This window comes from Propithecus coquereli, unplaced genomic scaffold (genome assembly GCF_000956105.1).
Source record: "Propithecus coquereli isolate 6110/MARCELLA unplaced genomic scaffold, Pcoq_1.0 Scaffold39, whole genome shotgun sequence".
Taxonomy (NCBI): Eukaryota; Metazoa; Chordata; class Mammalia; order Primates; family Indriidae; genus Propithecus; species Propithecus coquereli.
This window is the reverse complement of record NW_012149618.1, coordinates 4,129,210-4,152,128: the sequence shown is the minus strand read 5'-3', so window position 1 is coordinate 4,152,128 and position 22,919 is coordinate 4,129,210. Positions and strand designations below refer to the sequence as shown.

General features: G+C 44.7%; 1 protein-coding gene across 1 annotated transcript in view; it reads right to left on the bottom strand.

The window, feature by feature from the left end:
• PLB1 (phospholipase B1) overlaps positions 1-22,144 on the bottom strand; it is a 119,075-nt gene extending 96,931 nt beyond the window's left edge. The window contains exons 1-4 of the mRNA XM_012652416.1: positions 22,090-22,144; positions 5,786-5,847; positions 4,467-4,533; positions 2,659-2,717 (exon numbers count right to left, since the gene is read on the bottom strand). Of these exons, the coding sequence (XP_012507870.1) occupies positions 2,659-2,717; positions 4,467-4,533; positions 5,786-5,847; positions 22,090-22,144 (243 nt within the window). The remainder of the gene's footprint in view (positions 1-2,658; positions 2,718-4,466; positions 4,534-5,785; positions 5,848-22,089) is intronic.
• Positions 22,145-22,919: the final 775 nt, after the last annotated feature.

The window sequence follows — 22,919 nt, the reverse complement described above, 5'->3', positions numbered from 1 at the left end:
GGACCTGAGTGACAGCAGGAGCTGTCAGCACTGACTAACTCAAGGACCTGAGAACTCTTTTAGAGATGGGACCAAAGGGCGGACGTCACTGTGAGTTTTAACCTTAGAAATCTAACTCTGGGTGCAGGTTTCCCTGCCCAAGGTGGAAGAATCCGAGTCCACAGGGAACGTGTCCCATATCCCAGGCTCCGGAGTGTAAATATCACTGTGCACAGACCCACAGGCTTAGCAAAGTCACTCTGCTATCCAGGACTCGGAACATCTTTTCTCACTTATTTCCATCTCCCGTTTCATCCCTTTGTCTACTGGAAACCCTCCTCCTCACCCCCATCAACAGAGATAGTCACGCATGTCATTTTAAAACCACCAGCACAGGTAGAAGAGGACGCAGGTGGGGAAGCTCTGCCTGCCAGCTTTCTCTGGGCCACGGTCAGTCTCCTAAGGTTCAGTCTCTGAACACACACACCAGCACCTCATCACCCTTCTTCCTGCTGCACCCACCTCCCCCATATATGCCGATCACAATTGCGATCAAGGACAAGGCTGTGGGTCTGGACAGCTTTACCCAGTGTTCCAGCAGAGTGGCATTTGTAGACATGGCAGGGCCAGCACTGTCTGGGCAGAGTGTCCCAGACAAGTCCCAGAGAGGTGGCAGTTGGTTATTTGAGAAGAGAAGGTGGGGGGGGCAGGCCCAGGGTCCCTGGGGGCATTGGGTTGGCCGGCACCATGTGTGGAGTATTGGGTCAGGGCTTGCAGCAACCAGGGGAAGGGGCTGAGGCTGTAGGGGGTGCAGGCTGCATCCGGGATGGGGGGAGGATGCTGGGAAGCAAACATGGGTGGGAAGTGGAGCTGGGAGGGAGACCCTGGGGGAGAGAGGAGAATGTCCTGGTTCAGGTGTGGGAGGCACGGCAGGGCTCTGAGGCAGAGCAGAGACCTGGTAAGGAAGTGCTGTCTGGCTGCCCCTGCAGCTGCTGGGGTTGAGGGGCAACAGGGCTGCCTGCGGAGCTCTGCTATGGGAGGTGGGGGCAGGTGGGACTAGGGGAGCAAGGGCTGCTGGGGAAGTGCTGACCTTCTCTGCTCTCCAACTCCTCTCTCCACGTGCCTCCTTTCTCTGCTCATCCCTTTCTTTCTTCTTTTTTATTGCTTTTCTTTCTCCCTTACTTGGCCATATACTGCTTAGAATCTATTCTCAACAAGCATATGAAAAGATGGTCAGCATCATTAATCATAAGGGAAATCAAATCAAAACCACAATGAGATGCCACTTTATACCCATTAGGATGGCTACTATAAAAAACAAACAAAACACACCCCAGAAAACAAGTGTTGGCAAGGCTGTGGAGAAATTGGAACCCTTGTGCATTATTGGTGGGAATGTAAAATAGTGCAGCCACTGTGGAAAACAGTATGGCAGGTCCTCAAAAAAATTAAAAATAGAATTACCGTATGATCTAGCAATACCACTTCTGGGTATATAGCCAAAAGAAATGCAAGCAGGGACTTGAACAGATATTTGTACACCCATGTTCATAGCAGCATTATTTGCAATAGCCAAAAAGTAGAAGCCAAGTGTCCGCTGACAGATGAGTGAATAAACAAACGTGGCATGTACAACGGAATATTATTCATCCTTAAAGAGGAAGGGAATTCTGACACATACTACAGCATGGGTGAACCTTGAGGACATTATGCTGAGTAAAATAATCCAGTCACAAAAAGACAAATAGTATATGGTTTCACTTATTTGAGGCACTAGGGTAGCCAGAATCATACAAGCAGAAAGTAGAATGGTGGTTTCCAGGCACTGGGGAAAGGGGAGAATGAGATGTTATTTAATGGGTAGAGAGTTTCAGTTTTGCAAGATGAAAATGTTCTGGAGATTGGTTGCATGACAATGTGAAAATACTTAACATTCATGAACTATACACTTAAAAATGGCTAAGATGGTAAATTGTTGTGTGTATTTACCACAATTAAAACTAAAATTTAAGTTTATTAATATTGTTTTTTTCAAACTTACAAAGCAAGTAAGGAAATTTATCTTATAAACAGAAAGTTTTAAGGATTACTTTTAAAATTCTGTGTGATTTTTTTTTTTTTTTTTTTTGAGACAGTCTCACTCTGTTGCCTGGGCTGGAGTATAGTCAACTGATCATAGCTCATCACTGCAGCCTCAAACTCTTGGGCTCAAGTGATCCTGCCATCTCAGCCTCCCAAATAAAATAGCTGGGACTACAGGCACACCATGCCCTGCTAATTTTTTTTCCATTTTTTTGTAGAGACAGGGTCTCACTATGTTGTTTAGGCTGATCTTGAACTCCTGGCCTCAAGCAATCCTCCCACCTTGGTCTCCCAAAGTGCTGGGATTACAGGTGTGAACCACCGTGCCCAGCCTGTGTGAACTTTCATTTAATTTATCAATAGATTTAATTTATTAATGAGAAACTCCAAAAGTTTCCTCACCCCAACATAAAAGGAGGCATTCATTTAATAAAAAAAAAAAAAGAAAAAAGATTCAACCTCCTGGATTTTAGGATTTCTCCATTCATATAATGTTCTCTCCCAAAATGAAACATGGTGCCTAGTCACTAGGAGCTCATTCAGAGAGTCACCAGTACCAAACCCTGTCTCCCACCCCAAGCTGCTTTAAATACTCACAGCTTCCAGATTGCCAATGGCTGCCACAAATTTAATATCAGAAGGCTTCAGAGAGTGAACTGTGAAGACAAGAGCCCATGTAGGAAGATCAGATCTATGTTCCCAGAAATGTAGGCCAAGAATGCCACATGGGAGGGGCAGACCCACATCCCCCAGCCCTTGGACAGCTGCTAGGTCAAGCATGTTGGCCGAGGGAGTGGACAACTGCACGCAGACCATGCACTCACTGGGAGCCCTAGAAATCCCACTCAAAAGAGGCTCACTCCTCTCTGGAGGCCACACTGTTAACTGGACTTGGGCTCTCCAAACAGGTGTCCCGTGGAAGGTCACCTCATTTTCCCTCTCCCCTGGCTCTCTTTTTGCCTCTCACATCCCTCTATCTCATGGCCCTGCATTTCTGGGCTACTGTTAATATAAGAAAGAGGGCAACAAATTAAAATTAAAACCCCCTGGGAACCAAAAGGATCACTTTAGCTTGAGGATTGCCAGACAATAGCCCTCATAGCCTGTGCGTGCACATAAACACCAGATGCAAGCTGTGTGCAAATGATACACGTGGAAGTCTCCTTGAGCCACTTGGGTCACCAGCATTTTTAGAAATTAAGTCTCCCTAGAAACCACTGACCATACTCCCTGATCATGTTTTGGGGGCATTTAAACATAAACCTCCTGAAGAAGCCATTTCCTAAAAAGTACAATTTATTTTTTGACCTGAAGTCCTTATATAACAGAATAGTAAGAATAACATGCTTAACTGGAAACCCAGATCAAGTCAGGATGGTGCAAACACAGTCTGTCATGAAGCCACTCAATATGATAAAGCCAGGGAAGGAGACCAGAAGGAGTCATAGCATGCAGGTTGTTAGACAAACCTAGCGCACTAGAGGGAAAAATGTCTAGAGCTGCCATTGTGGTTACATTATAGGAATGGGGAGCCTGGCCACATGAGTGACCAGGCTCCAACCCACAGCTCCCATGACACCATCCACCACAGGGAAGCAAGATCAAGCCATTGCCCTCATGCAGGTGAGCCACTGTGGAGCCTTGCTGGTTTTATCCCTGAGTGGTGTGTCAGGCTACGTCCCTCCATAGAAGTGACTGAAGGGGAAATAGGGGTGGTGTGAGGGACTGAGGATGAGGGAGAGGGGGGATTTAAATGGTCAACAGATACAAAGAGGAGTAAGGCTGGAGCCTCTGCTGGCCAGATCAGAGAGATGCTGGGCTTTTCTTGCTCATGGCTGGGGTTGTTAGGTAGATAGATAGATAGTGAGGGATTCCAGGTCTCCAAGGGACGAAAGTGGGCGCTTTGCCTTGGTGCAATTGCCCCACCCAAATCCTCTCCATACCTGGGGGAGGAGGAAATACCCTACAAATCTGCCAATCATAAATAACTTAGTGCCACCTGCAAAAGAATGCAGAGGACTCTCTAGCCCACGGGCCAAACAATGGAGTCCAGAAATTGACCTAGAACAACCCACATGCCTAGTAACGCAACTCCCAACTGTCCAGTAATCTGGTTCCATGGTGACGTCTGAGCCACTATGGAGGTCCCAATCCGGACACTATAAAACAAGTCTCAGACCATAACCAAAATCTTTTCCTGCTGTGACAATGGGTCCGGTCGTCATCTGTGGCGTACGTATCATGCTCTGTAAACCTAGATCTTGCTCTTGCCCTGTAATCATATCTTTCCCTCCTCAATAAACCTCATTTTCATGCTTGTCTTACTTTGCTGGGTCTGGTCATTCTTCGGCCCTGAGCACACCAAGAACCAACATTTCAGACTAAAACCTGACAGGGTCACATACCCGACTGGGACGGCACATCGAATCCTAACTCCTTCGGGTTGCACAGGAATGGCAAATTCTTCAGGGTCTGCAACGGAAACCAAACATTAGAAACAGCAACTGTCTTGTATGGAAATATTGCAAGTCCCAAACACCTGGTGTAGAAACGATCCTATACTTGTCCTATCTAGGCTCGAAATCCAGAAGCAACAATTGTCCATAGTCATGTTCTCCTAACCCCATACCTGGTTCACCTAGTAAAAGGGGACATTTGTCCATTGGCAATGACTTTAGCAGGTGGCACGTAAGGATGTATCAGTACAGAGGGGTGGAGAGGGTGGACAGATGATGAAGCATAAAAATCAATTCTCGTGGTGAGGAAAAGTTCTGGAAATGGATAGTGGTGGCGGTTGCACAGCAACGTGACTGTACTTAACGCCATTGTATCATACACTCAAACACGGTTAAAATGTCACTTATGTACATTTTACCACAATAAAAAAAAGAGACACAGTATACCTAGACTAAAAAAAGAGGAAAAAAATCAATTCTATGCTATATTTATTTGCCTTACCTACTTTCCCTCTTTTGATTTGATTACTTACACAAAAGCAAGTGTATGACTATGGACAATTATTACTTTTGTTTGCTGGTAAAAACTGGGTAACTTGAGACCAGGAGACTCTCGCGTCCCCACCAGACCAGAGTCCTGAGCCCGGGAGTCTGTTGAGAGCTGAGAGGTCCTCAGGACCTCAAGACCACTTGGGCCTCCTCAGAGTCCAGAGCAGCTTCTGCTTCTGTGAACAAGACGGAAGCCTTGGGAAAGGGAATTTGTATATTTTTTCCCCAAAACTGAGAGTAGAAGGGAAAATTCTCCAACAGGGAAAAATGTGCAGTGAATGAGGGGCCTGACCACCTCTTGCGAGCACAAGACGACACAATTTCTCTTAAATTACTGATTACAGTAAGAGATACAGCATTTACTCTCAACTCTTATCTTGTGGATGTTCTGGGAAGACCCTACCCAGATTCCTTCAGATAACTCACAGCATCTGCTTTAAGGTTCACAGAGATAGCGAGCCCATTTATAACCCTTTCTGGACACTTCTGGGAACCACCCGCTCAGTCTGCAGGGACAACGAGCCCCAAATTCCAGGAGATGTGGTTACACTCTGCCGGGCAAGCTCCGCTGTCCCTGGAAGCAGCAGCTCACCCAGCCCATTCCCTCAAGGCCTCAGGGAGGGGCCGCCAACTTGCCTCAAAACTTGGATTTACCCACTCAAGGGAGATCCCCCCTCTCCCCTCCACACACACACCTCCCACCAGGGCAAAGTCCTTACCTCTGGCCCTGGCTGTCCTTCCAATGTATTTTTTCCAAGAGAGCCATGGATCTGGGTGGTCTCTAAAAGAAAGCAAAAATAGTTCAGGTTATTCAGCTGGAATGAACTCCCACCCAAATTCATTGCTTTCATACCCTTCCTCCCAGCCCTATTATCTATGTGCCAGCTCAGTAAACATCCCTTGTGTTAGGAAAGCCCAGATTTCATTTTCCAACTATGACTTCCATTGCTTGGGACACTGCGATTCTGTTAATGCAGCCTGCTGGGGCAGAATCCCCAGGTTGAAAAGCCAGTGTCATCTGGGAGCAGGTCAGCAATCGCGCTATCTTACGCGCAGGCGTATCACCACGGATCGCTTTATTGGTTCCTTGGCAAAGGGCAGAACCCTCAAAAGGTAATGTTGGACAAATTGTTGTTGTTTGGGGATCTAGAACAAAGCAGGGAAGGCACAGGACATTCCAGAATAGTCAGAAGGATGAGGCAATCTTAGGAGAAGGGCTGAATCCCTTCTTAGGAGAAGGGATTCCCGGCAGCCACAACTGCACTGAGTACCTAGACAGGGCAGTGTCAAGGGGGTCTTGCTGCGTGTGAGGCAAAGGAGGAAGGCAGGGAGGGATGCGGCAAAGACGCTTTCCTTGTCCCAGCTTACTTTGGGCCAGTCTTTAAAAATATTTACATTGTTTTACTTTTTTAAAAAAGTATAATTGACAATATATGTAACCTAAACATTTGTACCCCTGTAAAATTTTGAAATTTAAAAAAAACAAACTTCTTCCAAAAAAGAATTTATCGTATGTAAATTATACAACTCATTTTAAGTGTACAAGTTGATGAGTTTTCACATGACACGCTTTTTAACTACACAAATAGTATTTAAAAATTAACAGCACTCTAAATTTAAAAAAAGGAAAAAAAGTCACCCACAATGCCACTACTGACAATCAAAAGTGATTTCATTTGTTCACATTCTTGTGACCATGATCAGGCATACTTCTCATTCAGCTGTGATCAACGCATGCTATTTTGTTTCCTGCAAGCTTCCCTTGATGTACCGTGAGCATTTTCATGTTGTTACATTAATTTCGATACTTATTTCAACAGCTACAGGGCATGCTTATGATACTGATACTTAATCAGAGATCTAGGTCCCTTGCCTCCTCTGACTTCTCTCCACTCAGTCTCTGCCCAGGGCATACCCTCCTTGGAAGAGCATCCCATGCCAGAACCCAGAAAACGACATCAGACAGCACCAAAGGGAAGCCTGACTTGCAGGTGGGGCTTGATTTCTTTTCTACCCCAGCTTTACTTTTTGACCCTGAAAACAGTTTATCTAGAGTGTCTTGAGGAGTAACAGTACATTTCTATTTCATGCCTGCTGTGAGATCAGGCACTGATTGAAAGCTTGTGCACAGAATGACAGCTGTAACCCGCCTCCAGACCTCATCCCTTTTGTAATTTCCAGAAGGAAGCTTTCTGGGCAGAGAGTGCCACATGATTGGGAAGGTGTGGACAGCACGGTGCGCCAGAAAAAGCAGCAGCACAAGGTTTACAGCTGGAGGGCAGGGAAGGGGGACAGGGTAGATGAGGTTGCACAGGCACCCAGCAGCTGGGCGGGGGAGCCACAAATGCCAGGCTGGTCTGTGAGCAACAGGGAGCCGTGGCCAGTCTTTGAAGAGCTGATGTTAAGGTGTATTTTAAGATGATCATCACTCTGGGAATAGTGAAAGAGAGGAGTCAGCAGGCAGAGATTTGAGACTATTTTGGTGATATTCTTTCTAAGCCATGATAAAAATATAAATGGTAGCCAACACTTACATACAGCTTCTATGTTCTGGGCATTGTTCTAAGCTCTTACATGAAATAATTCATTTAATCCTCACAACAACTCTATGAAATAATACCCTCATACCCACTTTACAGATAGGAAACTGAGGCCCAGAAAGGTTAAGTGGCATCTTTTAAAGGTGCCACAGCTAGCTGATGGTGATGGCAGCATTTGAAAATGGGCAGCCTGGTTAATCTGGCTCCATGGGCCACGTGTATAACCAATAAGCTAAGTAAGCTACTTGCCCAACAATCTAGACCAGGGCTGGCAAACTTTTTCTAAAAAGGGCCAGATAGTTAATATTTTAGGTTTTTCAGACCATATGGTCTCTGTCACAACTACTCAACTCTGCTGCTAGAGTGTGAAAGCAGCCACAGATAATACGTAAACAAATTAAATTTAGGGAGACTGAGATTTGAATTCCATATAATTTTCATGCATTATGAAACTCTTTTTGCTTTTTTTCCCCAACCATTAAAATATGTAGAAACCTTCAAAGGTATCAACAAACTGATACTAAAGTTTACATGAAGAGGCAAGAGACTCAGAATAGCCAACACGATATTGAAGAACAAAGTTGGAGGACTGATACTACCCAACTTCAAGATTTACTATAAAAGGTACAACAATTAAGACAGTGCGGTATTAGCAAAAGAACATTAGATTAACAGAACAGAATAGAAAGCCCAGAAATAGACCCACACAAATATAGTCAGCTGATCTTTGACAAAGGGGCAAAGGCAATACGATAGAGAAAAGATAGTCTTGTCAACAAATGGTGCCAGAACATCAGGACACTCACATCCTACCCCACCCAAAAAAAAAAAAAAAGAATCTAAAAATGCAAAAACCATTCTTAGCTCATGAGTCATACCAAATTGGGCAGCAGAGTAGATTTGGCCCACAGATCGTAGTTTGCCAAATGACCTCTGATCTAGACTGGCACCAAAAGAAGTTATCAAGGTGAAATGGGAAGATGGCATCTCTGGTGATTAGCAACAGACTTTAGCCTCGGGGCTCCCACGTGGGAGCCTGGGATCTACCTGGGTTACTAGGCTGGGTGCTGCTGCTGCAACTCCTCCCTGGGCTTTTCCAGGACCTTCACAGGTAGAAGAACATAGCTGCTAGCTACCTAATCTCCCCTGATCTTTGAGAAATGTCTCACTCAGTACATCCTGTAGTTCTCCAGCCTTCAAGCCTGGGAGAATTAAAAAAGTTACTCCTCAAAGAAAGCTTTTGGATTTTTTTATTTTTTAAGAGATAGGGTCTTACTCTATTACCCAGGCTAGAGTGCAGTGGTGCGATCATAGCTCATTGTAACCTCCAAACTGCTGGCCTCAAGCAATCATCCTGCCTCAACTTCCCAAAGTGCTAGGATTACAGGCATGAGCCACCACACCTGGCTGGACCTTTTCTTTAAGTAGTTTTGTAAAAAAGAGTTTTATGACAGCTAATATACTTGGCACTCTATAAAGTTTTAACAGTTGAATAAAATAAGCAGAAAAGCTAACCCAGTGCCTGTGCAAAGCATATGTTAAAATATATTAATAGTGATGAAAAGGGCTTTTGTTTTATTATCAAAACAATCCAGGGAGATAGATATCATTATTAGTATAATTTTATAGCAGCGAAAGTTAAAATTTTTGTTTAGAGAGTTGAAGCTAGGTTGAGAGCTATCTGCTGAATCTAGATTTAAAAGGTTTTAATGGGGCTCAAAAGAGGCTGTTTTTCAAGACAACAATTGGCTCTCCACATCTTTCCTGCAACTGTTACAAAATCTTATATTTTTTCTACCACAGACATTTTATTATGCATTCCCACATTCTCCGTGCATGTATGCATATCTGTTGATAGTCACAAAGGCAGCAAAAACTTGAGGAGTCAAGACCCGAGAGAGAAGGGAAGCGCAGAGAGTGAGCCTAACATTGGATACTATTTTTAGCTTTGAAGCATTTGTCAAATCATGGACAACAGAAATCAGCAGCGGTGAGGCTGAGATGCTGCGCAGAGCTCCATACAGTTTCATGAAACTAGGGGGAAACACTGGAGTTCAGCATCCACCAAGGAGGAAGGACCCCGGTAAATATCCCAGGATTTCAGTTGGAACTTAAAAGAGCTAGACCCTTGGAGTAGGGATAAACTGGAAATAGACCAACCTGCAAAAAGACTAAAGTCCAGACTTGAAGCAGTTTGATTCCTGATTAGATTATGGTGAACTGCTCCTACTAACTGCCTGCCGAGAGCAAAAGCAAAGCCTTTATGGAGGATAATACTACCAGGGCATGAAATTATCTTTTTCATTTTTCACATATCATGCCTGGCTTTCTATTTTTTTTTTTAAACAAGGAGATAACACTGATTAAACCAAAACCAAGAGAAAATTAAAAAAACAAGACAGACAGCATATCAGTGAAAAATGGTGTAATAATACAGGAATAAGTGGGAGAAATCCACAACTTTGCTAGCTCCATGTTTTGTTCCCAGTTGGGGCAAGAGGCAGACCAATCATAACTGTGATGGGGCAGTCCAGCAAACGAGAAGGACTGAGATATGCTCTTCACATATCCCGGAATGACTGAAGTCTCTGTGTGTACTGGGAAGACACACATACCAAGCAACAGAAGCTTACAAGCCCAAGGTGTTTGAATACAACCTCTGTTCAAATTATTGACTGACCGCTAAACTATGCAGACCCTGGTGTGGATCCTAGGAATGCTATGCTAAAAACCAAAAATCAGAAATAAAAAACGGAGCAAAAATATCAGTAGCCACATACCACATGGGACACAGATTTCAGTTTAAGCCCAGGCAAGTTACTAAAAAACAAACCTGCAACCCTCAGAAAAATATAATAGAACCCAGAATTGCTACATTTCATTAAGCATGTCCAGCTTTCAAACAAGTTACTAGGCCTACCATAAAATTGAAAAGTGAGTCCCATGCTCAGGGAAAAAGCAATCAATGCAAACTGACTCTGAATTAGCCCAGATGTTGGATTTTGCAGGCAAAGTCTTTAAAGCAGCTATTATATATGTTTAATGAATTAAAGAAAAACATGAAAGCAATAACAAAAAATAGAAGCTACACAAAACGGAAATCCCAGAGTTGGAAAGTATAATAAGTGAAATGAAAGATTCACTAGATGGGCTCAGCAGCAGGCTTGGGAGGGCAGAAGGAAGAATTAGTAAACTTAAAGATAGATCAATAGGAAGCACATGTCTAAAATAATACAGAGGAAAAATAAACAGAGCCACAGAGATTTGTAAACAATGTCAAACATATAAACATATGTCATATGAGTCCCAGGAGAAGGGGCGAGAGGAGGACCAGAAAAAGATTTGAAGAGATAATAGTTGAAAACTCCTCACATGTGATGAAAAATATTAAACCCCAGATCAAAGAAGCTGAAAAAACTTTAGGATAAACACAAAAACAATTTTACTTGGATATATCAACTATAATATTCTATGCCTAGGTGTAGTTCTAAAACAAAGAAAAACATTTGAAAGCAGCAGGAGAATGACAACTCTTCATATACAAGAGACCCACATCATGGTTAATGGCTGACTTCCTATCAGAAATGATGCAGGCCAAAAGGCAGCGTGCTGACATATTCAGAATGCTAGAAGGAAAATGATCCCAGGGAGATATAGAAAGGAATGAAATACAGAAAGAATAAACATATAGGTAAATCCAAAATGACATTTATTGTATGAACCAGAGACTAGCAAACTATGGCCCATAGGTCAAATCTGCCCACAGCCTATTTTTATATGGCCCCTTAGATAAGAAGGATTTTTACATTTTAAAAGGGTCATTTAAAAAAACACAAAGAGAGAATATGTATGACCCACAAATCTTCAAATACCATCTTGCCCTTTTCAGAAAAAGGTTGCTAATCCAAAATATAAATAAAAACAATATATTGTAGATTTAAGATATATGAAACAAATTACTATGTAGGCAGATTTGGATAGAGTTAAACTGTTATAAGATTTTCCCTTATCTGGGAAGTGATAAAAATACTGAGTTATATTAGAATAAGTCAAGGGTACATGTTGTAATCTTAAAAACCATTAATAAAAATTGTATAATCAGCAAGGTAATGTTGGGCAGTGTGGGGTAGTGTAACTGAAACAGTGAAACCACCTAAAAGGAGGCAAGGAAGGAGGAGAAAATAACACAGAATAGGTGGGGCATGTTGAAACATAAACAGCCAGATGTTGCATTTAAACACAGCTGGGAAGACCAGAAAAGAGAAGCCGAGGAGGGTGTATGAGAACATCCTTCAGTATCTGAAGGGCTGGATGCCAAGGGAGCAGGTCTTGTTCCATGTGGCCCCCAAACCAGGACTGGACTGGTAGAGATGGGCTGCCCCTTGGTAGAAGAGCTAGAGCTACCCAAACAAGAATGGGCTGCCCAGGGCACTGGTCGAAGCAGAGGCTGGGAATTGTGGGGAATACATGGCACATGCAGCAAGAAAAGATTCAGAGCTTAGAAACCTTAGTCTGCTCAAACTCTCCAAGCCTCCGTTTCCTTACCTATAAGGTGAAGTTGACAATACCTGCCTCGGGGAGCTGCCGTGAGGATTAAATGCATGTAAACACGCAGCATGATGTCTGACTCATGGCGAGAATGCAGTAGTTGGCAGTTATAATTATTATAATTAGCATCAGAGAGGTGTTTGGCATAGGCCATCATTCAGATCCTTCCAGCCTCACTATTCCAGAATTTCTTCATATAACTAAGTGCTCAGGAGTCGATGTTTTTAACGCAGTGATGCGATTCATCCATAATAACCACTCTGGAGTGTCGCAAGGAGGCTGTGCCTGGAATCTGGACATTAAGTGTCCAGACCTGAAGACCCAGATGGAAACCCCTCAGTCCTGTCCCCACTGACTCTTGGAGTGACTTGGGCCCTCACTCCCATGCTTGGTTGGCTACCAGGTACATGGGAAGAAAAATTCTTGCCTATTCACCCAGTGCCCCAAGGTGTTGTGGAAGAAATTGTCAAAGTACTTATGGCATCAATGAACCCCAATCGTGGAACCCCAAGAGAACTTTTCTCTTTTGGAAGGTTGTTTTAATATTAAGCTCATGGATCTATGAAGGGCTTTGAGCTCTCTGAAATACTCCCACCTCAGTAAGTTCAGGAAGGGAAGGGAACAAGTATTTTTCCACCCTGATGGGAATGAAAGAGAAAAACATCCGTGCATGCTCTGAGAAACACGTTTGGCTGAGGTCAGTCACCCAAGTTGGACAGAGCTGTGACCACTGGGTTCTGGAACCGACAAGGGGCCATTAGAGCGGCAGGCTTTGGCTAGGTAAAGTCACACCTGTGTCTCCCTTAGGGAAGCACCTTCATAAGCCGAGGTCTCAACCCATCACCTGCCACCCAGCCCCCAACACAGAGATTCAGATTTGACTGGCCCGGGCTGGGGCCTGGCCACGCCGGGCAGCAGCAGTTTTTAGAGGTCCCTCCAGTAATGTTCATGTGCTTCCAAGGTCAAGAGCCTGACTCTATAAGGAAACCCAACGTGTGTCAGTCCAACAGCTGGCCAGAAGTGAGTGGGGCAATTTCAAAAGCAAAATTAAAGTGGTGCATACTCTCAATTTATAGATTTCCTTGCCGTTTTGTCTACTTATACTGTGTCCAGAGCACAATTTCCCAGCCCCTGTCCCATCACTGAAGGAAGACAACCATCTTGTGACCTTGATCAAGCACTTCATCTCTCTGAACCTTGACTTCCTCATCCATAAAATGGGAACGAGACCAGCTATCCTGCCTTTTCACGGGGTTGTCGTGAGGATCAGAGAACAGGAAAGGGCTGTGTAAGTAGGGGAGGGCTGCACATGTGTGAGAGGTGACTGGTCCCCCTGGATGAAAGGAAGGTGCTTCTCCTGGGCAGCAGGGAGGGCTATTAAGGCCAGCACCCGTGGAACTGAGGTCATTCTTCAGTGCACGTTAAATTCTTGGGCTCTTTAAACAGTGTAATGTCCTCACAGCAACCCTAAGCAGACACAGGGTTTATGACCCTCCTGGCATTTCTATAGCTTGGAGAGGCCACAAGCACACACAGACCACACCAGCAAGGAAGGGCAGGCCTCAAGCCAGCACCTCCATCCATGAAGCGTTGAGCGGTGCTGGTGAGCTGGGACGGGGAGGCCCGAGTCAGCCAGTGTCACCCCCTGCGCCGTTTTGGACTGTAAGCAGGTCCTCTTGGGGGCTGTGTGCTGCACAGGTGACTAAGTTGTCACCCCGTGCAGCACATAATTCCCCTCCACACACAGGGCCTGTAGGATGCTGCCGCAGACCTGTGAGTAGGTGCCGTGTGAGTAGCTGAGGGCACTGAGTCGGGACACCACGAGTCCCGCCTGGCTGGCTGCTCTAGCATCAGAATTCCAGGTGCTCTGAGGAGCTCGGGATGTCAGCACAGCGTCCCGTCAGCGGGGTGCTTGGGCAGTCACATGCCACAGTCAGTGGAAGGTGACACCAAGGACCGGAGAACCTTTCTGGCGTAGCTGGGTTGTTCTCTGAACGTTTGTCTAGGAGTTCTAGAACAGCTGTGGTGGGCAGATCATTGAGATCAGAGAGGTTAACAAACTTGCCCGAGACCAGTCAGCAAGTTACTAACAGGGCCGTGTATAGAACTCGATTGTCCTTGAGCTCGTCTGGTATGCTTTTCCCGAGACCAAAGTGTTTTTGAAAGACGGTTATAGAAAGAGTTATTCCGTGTGTCATCTCCTACCCCGAGTTCCCAGCACATGGAAACGCATTCTCTTGCCACGTTTGTGGACCATGTTTTCAGCTGCCCTCTTACCATCAGCCCACCTAGCTCTACCGTCAGGCCGGCCAAAGAAGATTTAGGATTAACAGTGGCACAATCTTTGGGTAGAGACAACCTCCAGTCTGATGAGATTACAAAACCATTAGAGATGGTTTGCAAAGTCCCAAACCATGATTCTCTCCTCACTGTCCAGTCCTGATGGTCCCAGGGAGACCCCACTATCTGCTCCTACTCCATTCCAGGCAGAGACCCCTGCGCCTCCCAACGCCCAGCGATACCCACTATCATACACCCTGTGCCCCAAGACAGGGAAGCAGTCTTAACAGGAGAGAAAATATTCAAAGTTGACTTGCAGTTTTGCCTTTGGCCTTGGACAAGGGAATGTTTTATTTCCAGATCGCATTTTCCTCAATTTTCTCGTGGGGATTGCTGCGGTTTGGGTGTGTCCCCCAAAGTTCATATGCTGGGAACCCCATCCCCAGTGTGGGGGTGTTGAAGGCAGGACCTGTAAGAGGTGTTTAGGTCACGAAGGATCTGCCCTCAGGACTGGATTAAGGCCACTATCTCGGGAGTGGGTTCATTATAAAAGGAAGAGTTTTGCCCACTTCTGTCTCTGTCACCCTCACTTGCCCGTCTGCCTTCCACCACGGGATGACGCAGCAAGAAGGCCCTCACTGGATGCCGGCCCCTCAACCTTGGACTTTCCGGCCTCCAGAACTGTGAGCTGATACATGTCTGTTCATTATAAACTACCCAGTTTGTGGTATTGTCACAGCAGCACAAAACAGAGATAAGGGCACGGGGAGCAGATCCAGAGCCGGGAAGAACAGTCTGTAGAACAGAGCCCTGTGGTGCAGATGACACGTGGTTCCTTGCCAGTGGCAGCCCCGACTCCTCCTATACTAACATCCCCCACAATGCCCTGCAGCTCCAGCTTTGCCACAGCCACCCCGGGCCAAAACTTCAAAGGGGGCCAGGGATGCCCCAAGGCCGCGTCAGGACAGGCATGACCATCCTTGAGCTCCAACAGGAGGGAGTCTCAGGGAAGCCGCATGGTCCCCCATCAGGAACATTTCCTCTCAGAGACAATTGGGAACTCGAGGTGCAAGGAAGGGAAGGCTCAGGACCCGTTTCTCACCAAAATGCAAGAATACAGGAGGAAATGGTGGCTGAGGGCAGCAGAAAAACACTCAACATTCCCAGAGCCCAGCAAACTCCCACCAGGCCTCTCCCTACAAGCCAGGGCTCTACTCGCCTGTGTGCTGCCTCTTTTGACTCATGACCTTTATGTTTGAGGCTGTGAGACTCATCCTGTCCGAAACACCGCTCACATCACGCCACTCCCCTGCTGAAGAGCCTTTTACAGCTCCCCACTTCCCATAACAGCAAGTCCAAATTCTAGGTTTGCTGTATGACCTTGGGCCAGTCACTTGAATGGTTCGGTTTTGGTAAATGTAAAATAAAAGATTTGGATCATCTTAGAAGTCTCTTTGAACCAAAATGTACTCTGATAATCTCTGTTGTTCTCCTTGCACCGGGATTTAACATCCCACTTTATCTAACCCTTCACCTCCCCCAACACCAGCCCAGCGCTCAGGTCCAGCCAGCCCTGTCTAACCCAACTCGCTGAGCCCACTTTGCCTCTGGGCATGGGGTCCCCTTCCCTGGATGCTCTCTCTGCCTTTGTGTTTTAGTCCTGCTCACCCTTCAGTGTGCGATGGAGTTTCACCTCCCACGTGTGACTTCTCCAGCCCACATTCCTCTCAGTTCTGAGTCCTGTTGCTTTTATTACAGCTACATGCACCTATTTTGGTGCTTAATTCTTCCCCCATGATTTTACGCAAATCTGTTCTCCTCCCCAGAGGGTTCTTTACATTTGGTTCAGTACCTCCCAGCCAGGCTCAGCCCAAATCAGGTTGTTAGAAGAGAGCTCAGTTAACTGACAGTAGCAAAAATGCAACTGGATAAAAATGATGATTGACAATAAAGTCCTAAAAAATCTACAAGGCACAGATGACATGCCAGGAAAGGAGAACTTCTGAGCCCCCAGAGAGAATCCCTGCCTGCGTTTGCTGCTCAGAGTAGGCATTGAGTGTGAGAGTTGGAGCTGGGTGGGGGATGGGAATCGAAGCAATGGAGTGTAGAGAGTCACGCTTCCCAGGATGGGTGACCTGAGCAGTTCCCTCCCCTCTCACACCAATAATTTGAAGGACTTTGACCACCAGAAGTTCTCAAATATCCCTTTCCACTCTTCTTTGGAAAGATAATATTTCTAGAAGGCTGGGAAAAATTGCCTCCAGGAAAGGAAAGGAAGCCAATCTCCAGGAAGGACACTGGGCTCTTGCAAAACAAATGTTGACTAGCTTTACTAGTTTTAGTAATGATAAGATATTCCTTTCCTCACACAACGAGTTCACTCAGCTCCCTTCTTTGGCTTTGCTTTGACAGACCTGTCATGGGCACGTTACCAAGGCAACAAAGGTTTTTCCCCCACAGGCATGACAATCTCCTGGGGAACTTCTGACCCATTTGAGGAAAATAAAATTCTAGCAAAAACTGAATTTTATTAGATACAGTGATTTCTTGCCAATTTCAGTTTTGAGGTAATTGTTTTAGTTTTATAAGCCAAAACTTGCAAAGCAAGAATCTGTTTTCATGTGTTATATGAGTCCATTTAAAATTTAAATAAAAGTCCAATTTTGGCCAGGTGTGCTGGCTCACACTTGTAATCCTAGCACTCCAGGAAGCCAAGGAGTGAAGATCACTTGAGGTCAGGAGTTGGAGACCAGCCTGAGCAAGAGAGTGAGACCCCATCTCTACTAAAAATAGGAAAAAAGTAGCCGAGTGTGATGGCACACACCTGTAGTCCCAGCTACTTGGGAGGCTGAGGCAAGAGGATTGCTTGAGCCCAGGAGTTTAAGGTTGCAGTGAGCTATGATGATGCCACTGTACTCTAGCCAGGGTGACAGAGCGAGACTCCATCAAAAAAAAAAAAAAAAAAAAGATCTAATTTTGGTTGTTTCCTTCCTTGGGCTCTATTGTCATGCAGGGTGGTAGCAAAAGACACTAGCTCTGGACTCAGGCTCAGGACTTACTAGCTGAATAACTTTGGGCAAGTTACTTAACTTCTCAGTTTTCTCATCTGTAAAATGGGAATAATAGCACAGGCCATCTTAAAGGAATGCTGTTATGTTTGTATAGTGCTTAGCATGGGGCTTGGCTGTTCCAGGGAACCTCACACCATAAATTTAGTTTGGAGTAATCAAACATTAATGTCCCCAGTGCCTGACAAAATGAACACTTACATCTTCTCTGAAGACACTCACTCTTATCCTAGGCCTTAAAGAATCTCCTAAGTAAATTTTCAAGGAGTCTGAGCAGCATCCAATAAAAAATAACCCAGTACGGTACATAAAGAAGCAAGGTACCTATGAGCAAGAATTAGCAGAAAAAATTGAACAGAAACAGATCATAAAGACTTTGAATACTGAAATTATTGGGCAAAAATTATAAAATTACTATGATTTAAAAATAAATGAATTTTTTTGGAACTCGACAATATTTTTAAAATTACAAATTGGGTGAAGAACGGTATAAGTTGAATTTGAAAAATAACATCGTCAATTTTCAAAATCTTCAATGATTGGGTTTAAAAGAAAATTAGACACAACCGAAAGAGTGAATAAACTAGAAGATGTGCCATAACAAATTACTTAGAATGTAGTACAGAAAGACAAACATGTGACGGTTGGGAGAGAGGTTAAGAGACACGGTGTGTGAAGTGAGAAAGCCACGCAAACATTTCACTGGCATTCCGGAAGAAGAAGATGGCGATACGGAGTAGAGGCAGTATTTCAAGAGATATTGGCTGAGAATTTTTCAAAACCGATGAAAGCTATCAAACCACAGATTCAGGATACGTTCAAAATGCCAAGAAAGATCCATTTATATAAATTAATGAACTAGGGGAACAGAAATACACAATACAGACTGTGATACATTTTTCCAAAGACAGCCATGGCATTTCCTCCCATTCTGCATGGCCTTTTGCAATGTGACTTTTGCCATTCTTTCTATCAACAGGTGATGTCTAGGCTGGGCATGGTGGCTCATGCCTGTAATCCTAGCACTCTGGGAGGCTGAGGCAGGAGGATCACTTGAGTCCAGGAGTTTGAGGCTGCAGCGAGCTATGATGACACCACTGCACTGTAGCCTGGCAACAGAGCAAGACCCTATCTCAAGAAAACAAACAAACAAACAACAGGAGGCGAAGTCTATTTCCTTCCCCTTAAATGTAGGCTAGCCCTGAAACTTGCATTGATCCATAGAAGGAGCAGAAATGACTTATGGGCCTAGACATCAGAAGGCCTTGTGGCTTCTATTTGTGCTCTTTTGGGGCCTTGAGTCACCATGTAAAGAAGTCCAGGCTGCTCATATAGAAAAAAAGGCTGCGTAGAGGAACTCCAAGACACTCCAGCTAACAGTATTAAATCCCCACAAGAGAAAAATTAGGCAGGCACCACCTTAACCAAATTATCAAATTTAACATCACCAATGAGGGGATTTACCACCATCACTCGTGTCCCCTAATGTGATGCGTCAAGGACACGATATGATCTATATTGTATTTCTGCCAAAAGAGTTTAATCTGATTCTAGCAATAAAGAAGCAATTTGGACAAATCCAAACTGAGGTATGCATACACAGAAAAATCAGCCTAAAATTCTCAGTGACAGAAAAGAAAGTGACAAACAAAAAGGCTAAAGAACAAGTCTAGATTAAAAGAGATTAAAGAGACAAGACAAATGCAATGTACAGTCTTTGATAAATCTAATAAGCAAAAAGTAATAAAATGTCAATTAATTTACTTCACTACATTAGCAGATTAAAGGAGTAAATCACACAATCATCTCAAAAAGTACAGAAAATACTAAATTTCAACATCCACTCATTTTTAGAAATGCTCTTAGCAAAATAGAGCTTTCTTATAGAGAATATCTACAAAAGAGCCTTTAGCAAACACCATACTTACTGATGAAAATTAAACATTTTTCATTACAATTTGGGAATAAAAATGCTTCCAACCATCACTTCTATGAAAAATTGCAATGCAGGCACCAGCCAGCACAGTATAGTAAGAAATAAAATGTATACAGATTGAAAGGGAAGAATTCAACAAAATCATCATTGACAGGATTGTATGTATAGAAAATCCAAAAAAATACAGATAAATTCTTAAAATTTATAAGAGTTTAGTTGGGTTGAAAATCAACACAAAAATCAATCTATACACCAGTAACAAACATAATAAAATTTTAAAAATTCATTTGCCATACGAAAGTATCATATACCTAGGAATAACCTTAACAAACTATGTGCAAGACCAGAACAGAGAAAACTTTGACAGGCATTAAAGAAGATCTAAATACACAGTCATGGTTTGAAAAACTCGATATTGTAAAGATGGCTTATCCCCAACCTGAGTCACAGAATTCAAAGTAATGGCTATCAAAACCCCAACAGGTTTTCTTTGGTGAAAATTGACAGGCTGATAGTAAAATTTGTATGGAAATTCAAAGCCAAGACATTTCTAAAGAAGAAAAAACATGAAGACTTCTTTTATCAAATAATGAAACTTACCATAAAGCTACAGAATTAAAACAATGTAATATTGGCCTAGAGACAGACAAATGGACTAATTGAGCAAAAGAAAGTTCTGGCACAGGTGGAAGCAGATATGAGTTGTTAGCATATGAGCAGAGGTGGCCCTTCAGAACAGTGCGGAAATACTTGACTTTTCAATAACTACTGCTCAGACAACTGGGTATCTGCAGGAAAAATATATAACACTGGGTTCCTCTCATACACCATTCACACACAGACAAAATCAATCCTGCATGTATTGGGATTGACTTAAATAAGAAAACCAAATTTATAAAGCTTTTGGAAGGAAATTTAGGATATCTTCCCAACCTCAAGATAAGAGAGGTGTTCTTAAGACACAAAGAGCACACAAATTGTAAGGGGAAAGATTAAAAAGTCATGGTACTTAAAAATAGAGACAGAATATACAAACGGACAATGGCCAGACCATATATGATGATAGAACTCTGACCCCAAATCCGCAGTGACCAGCCCAGAAAGCCAAACTACAACCTGGGCGGCAATCGGCCCAGAATGGCCAGAACTTGGCTAACGACAGCCATCGTCTCTATTTTTTGCCCCTACATCCAAGGGGACCCACCAGAGAAAGCCAAGTACGCTCCCAACAAGGCACTGCAGATGCCCTGCCTCTCGTTAGCCTGTCTCCAAACCTCTCCACGCCAACAGGCTCCTATCAGAGAGGGCCTAAAAGCCTTCCTTTTTCCACTGTAAATTTTTCCCACTCCTCCGCCTGCCTTTGAATCTCAGCCAAACGCAGGTATGGTTTGCTACAGCGAGCTCTCAATACATTGTCTTTGTTTGTTCTCATTTGGGTGGTCTTCATCAATTCTCACAAAATTAAGAATTTTGTTCATCCAAAGTCTCCGTAAAAAGAGTGGAAAGACAAGCCTCAGAGAGGGAGAAGGTATCTGCCATACACAGAACCACCAAAGAGCTAGTGCACAGCCGCAGGGGGAGCTTCTAAAAGTCAATGGAAAAAGACAAACCTGTAGAAAAATGGAGAAAAAACTCGAAAGGACACGTCACAAAAGAGGAGTTCAAATGATCAATAAACAGTGCTCGAAAACTCCTCGGCCTCATTAGTAATCAGGAAAATGCAATCACCCTGCACAGTAGGCGCAGCTGGCCTCATTCTCCCCAGCCCAGCTCCCCTGAGGCTCAGAGAGGTAACTGATTTGCCCCAGGTGAGCCTCGGACCCCTGGACAGGCCCAGGCCTCTGTCCCAGGCCTCCTCCTTTCCCTCTGGGGCTCAAGGGCAAGTGCTTCCAGCTCTGGGCCCTGGCCTCTCATCTGGAAAGGGTGAAAGATCATCTTTAAGGCCTTTTCAGTTTAAAAGATTCTGCCTTCCTAAATAGAGGGAGAGCCAGGGATGGGCAGAAAAGGGGCAGAGAGAGGGGTCGTGGCAGAGGCGCAATCTGCTCACAATCATTGGAGTCAGGAAGGATGCAGAGCCCTGGCTGGTGGCCGGCTCAGTTCTATCAAGGATCAATAGGCTATTTGGTAGAACTAAAGAATGTGGGCAATCTTTAGAATTTATCATCCAGAAATCTGCCTTCCTCTGTCCTTTTAGCAAAAGACAAAACAAAACAAAGTTCATAAATAGTAATGGTCAAAATGAGCTTAGTAGTAGTATTTCCATTTTAAAGATGACAAAAATCAAGGTCCAGGGAGGTAGAACAACTTGCCCAAGGCCCCACAGCACAAAGAACTAGAGTCCAGGCCTTGGTCACTGCACACCCATGGCTTTTTCCCCCCACTGTGGTGCTGCTGCCCGTCTACTGCTCACCCATCCCAAGACCTGCCTCACCCCGACCGCCTTTGCAGGGGCTTCACCCTCAGACACTCTGTAGGTGTCCCCTGCACCCCATTCAACAAGAAGCAAACCAGTCCTCTTGTGCTTGAGCTGGACATTTTGTGCTTTATCTCATCAAAAGCCCATATTTCTCTCCCAAACTCCTTGCCTAACCAACATGGGACACCAACAGGGCCGAGCCATCGGTTGTCCTCTGAGCAAAAGGCACACCTACCTTGCCCCAGAAGCAGCAGGAGCTCCAGGAGGAAGACGCCTGGCCGCAGCCCCATGCCAGAACACTCTGGGTGTCCCAGGCCTCCAGAAGAACTGCTTCGGCAGATGGACGGGCTAGGGCACTGCCTTCTGCTTTTATGCTCCTCTGTGTTCCGATAGCACACCTGTCATAAATTTTACTGTGTTCACCTTTGAAAGGGGGCAGTGGCGGGCTGTAAATGATAAATATTAACATTTAGGCAGAAGAGTTCTTGAGGCAGATGAGTCAATGATGGGTTTCATGTTCTAGTCACAGACACTAACAGACCAGGACCACACAGCTGCCTTCATATGGCCTTCCACGATCGTGGTGCCCAGAAATTGTCAGTGGCGGGGGATGGTCTGCAGGACGGAGCCCAGCCCTGGGAATCCCAGGTGCCGCCCTGGAATTCCAAATCAGCCACAGCTGTGGGCACCTCCCTTCACTTGGCCTCAGCTTTCTCAGCTGTAAGCCAGGAGACAAAAGAGGTAGGGAATAAAAGAATTTTGTAACAACTGCAAACCATAAAGCCACCTCCTGATGTGAGTTCTCTTCTTGGTCTGAAACATGTTCCCACCAGGTCTCTGGAGCACGGCTGGCTTCCCTAGTTTGCATGATACAGAGAGCTTTGTTTCTGTTCCCCCTCCCACCTCCAAACCCATGGGTGGCCAGAAGCATTGGGCCAATGTGCACGACACATGTTCATAGTCTGCATGTTGAACTGAGAGGCGCAGCAAAGAGGTGAGCCGTGGAGCTGAGTTTGACAGAATCAGCAGTTCCCTTTGGGCAAACCAAGTTGAGAATGCTGGCCT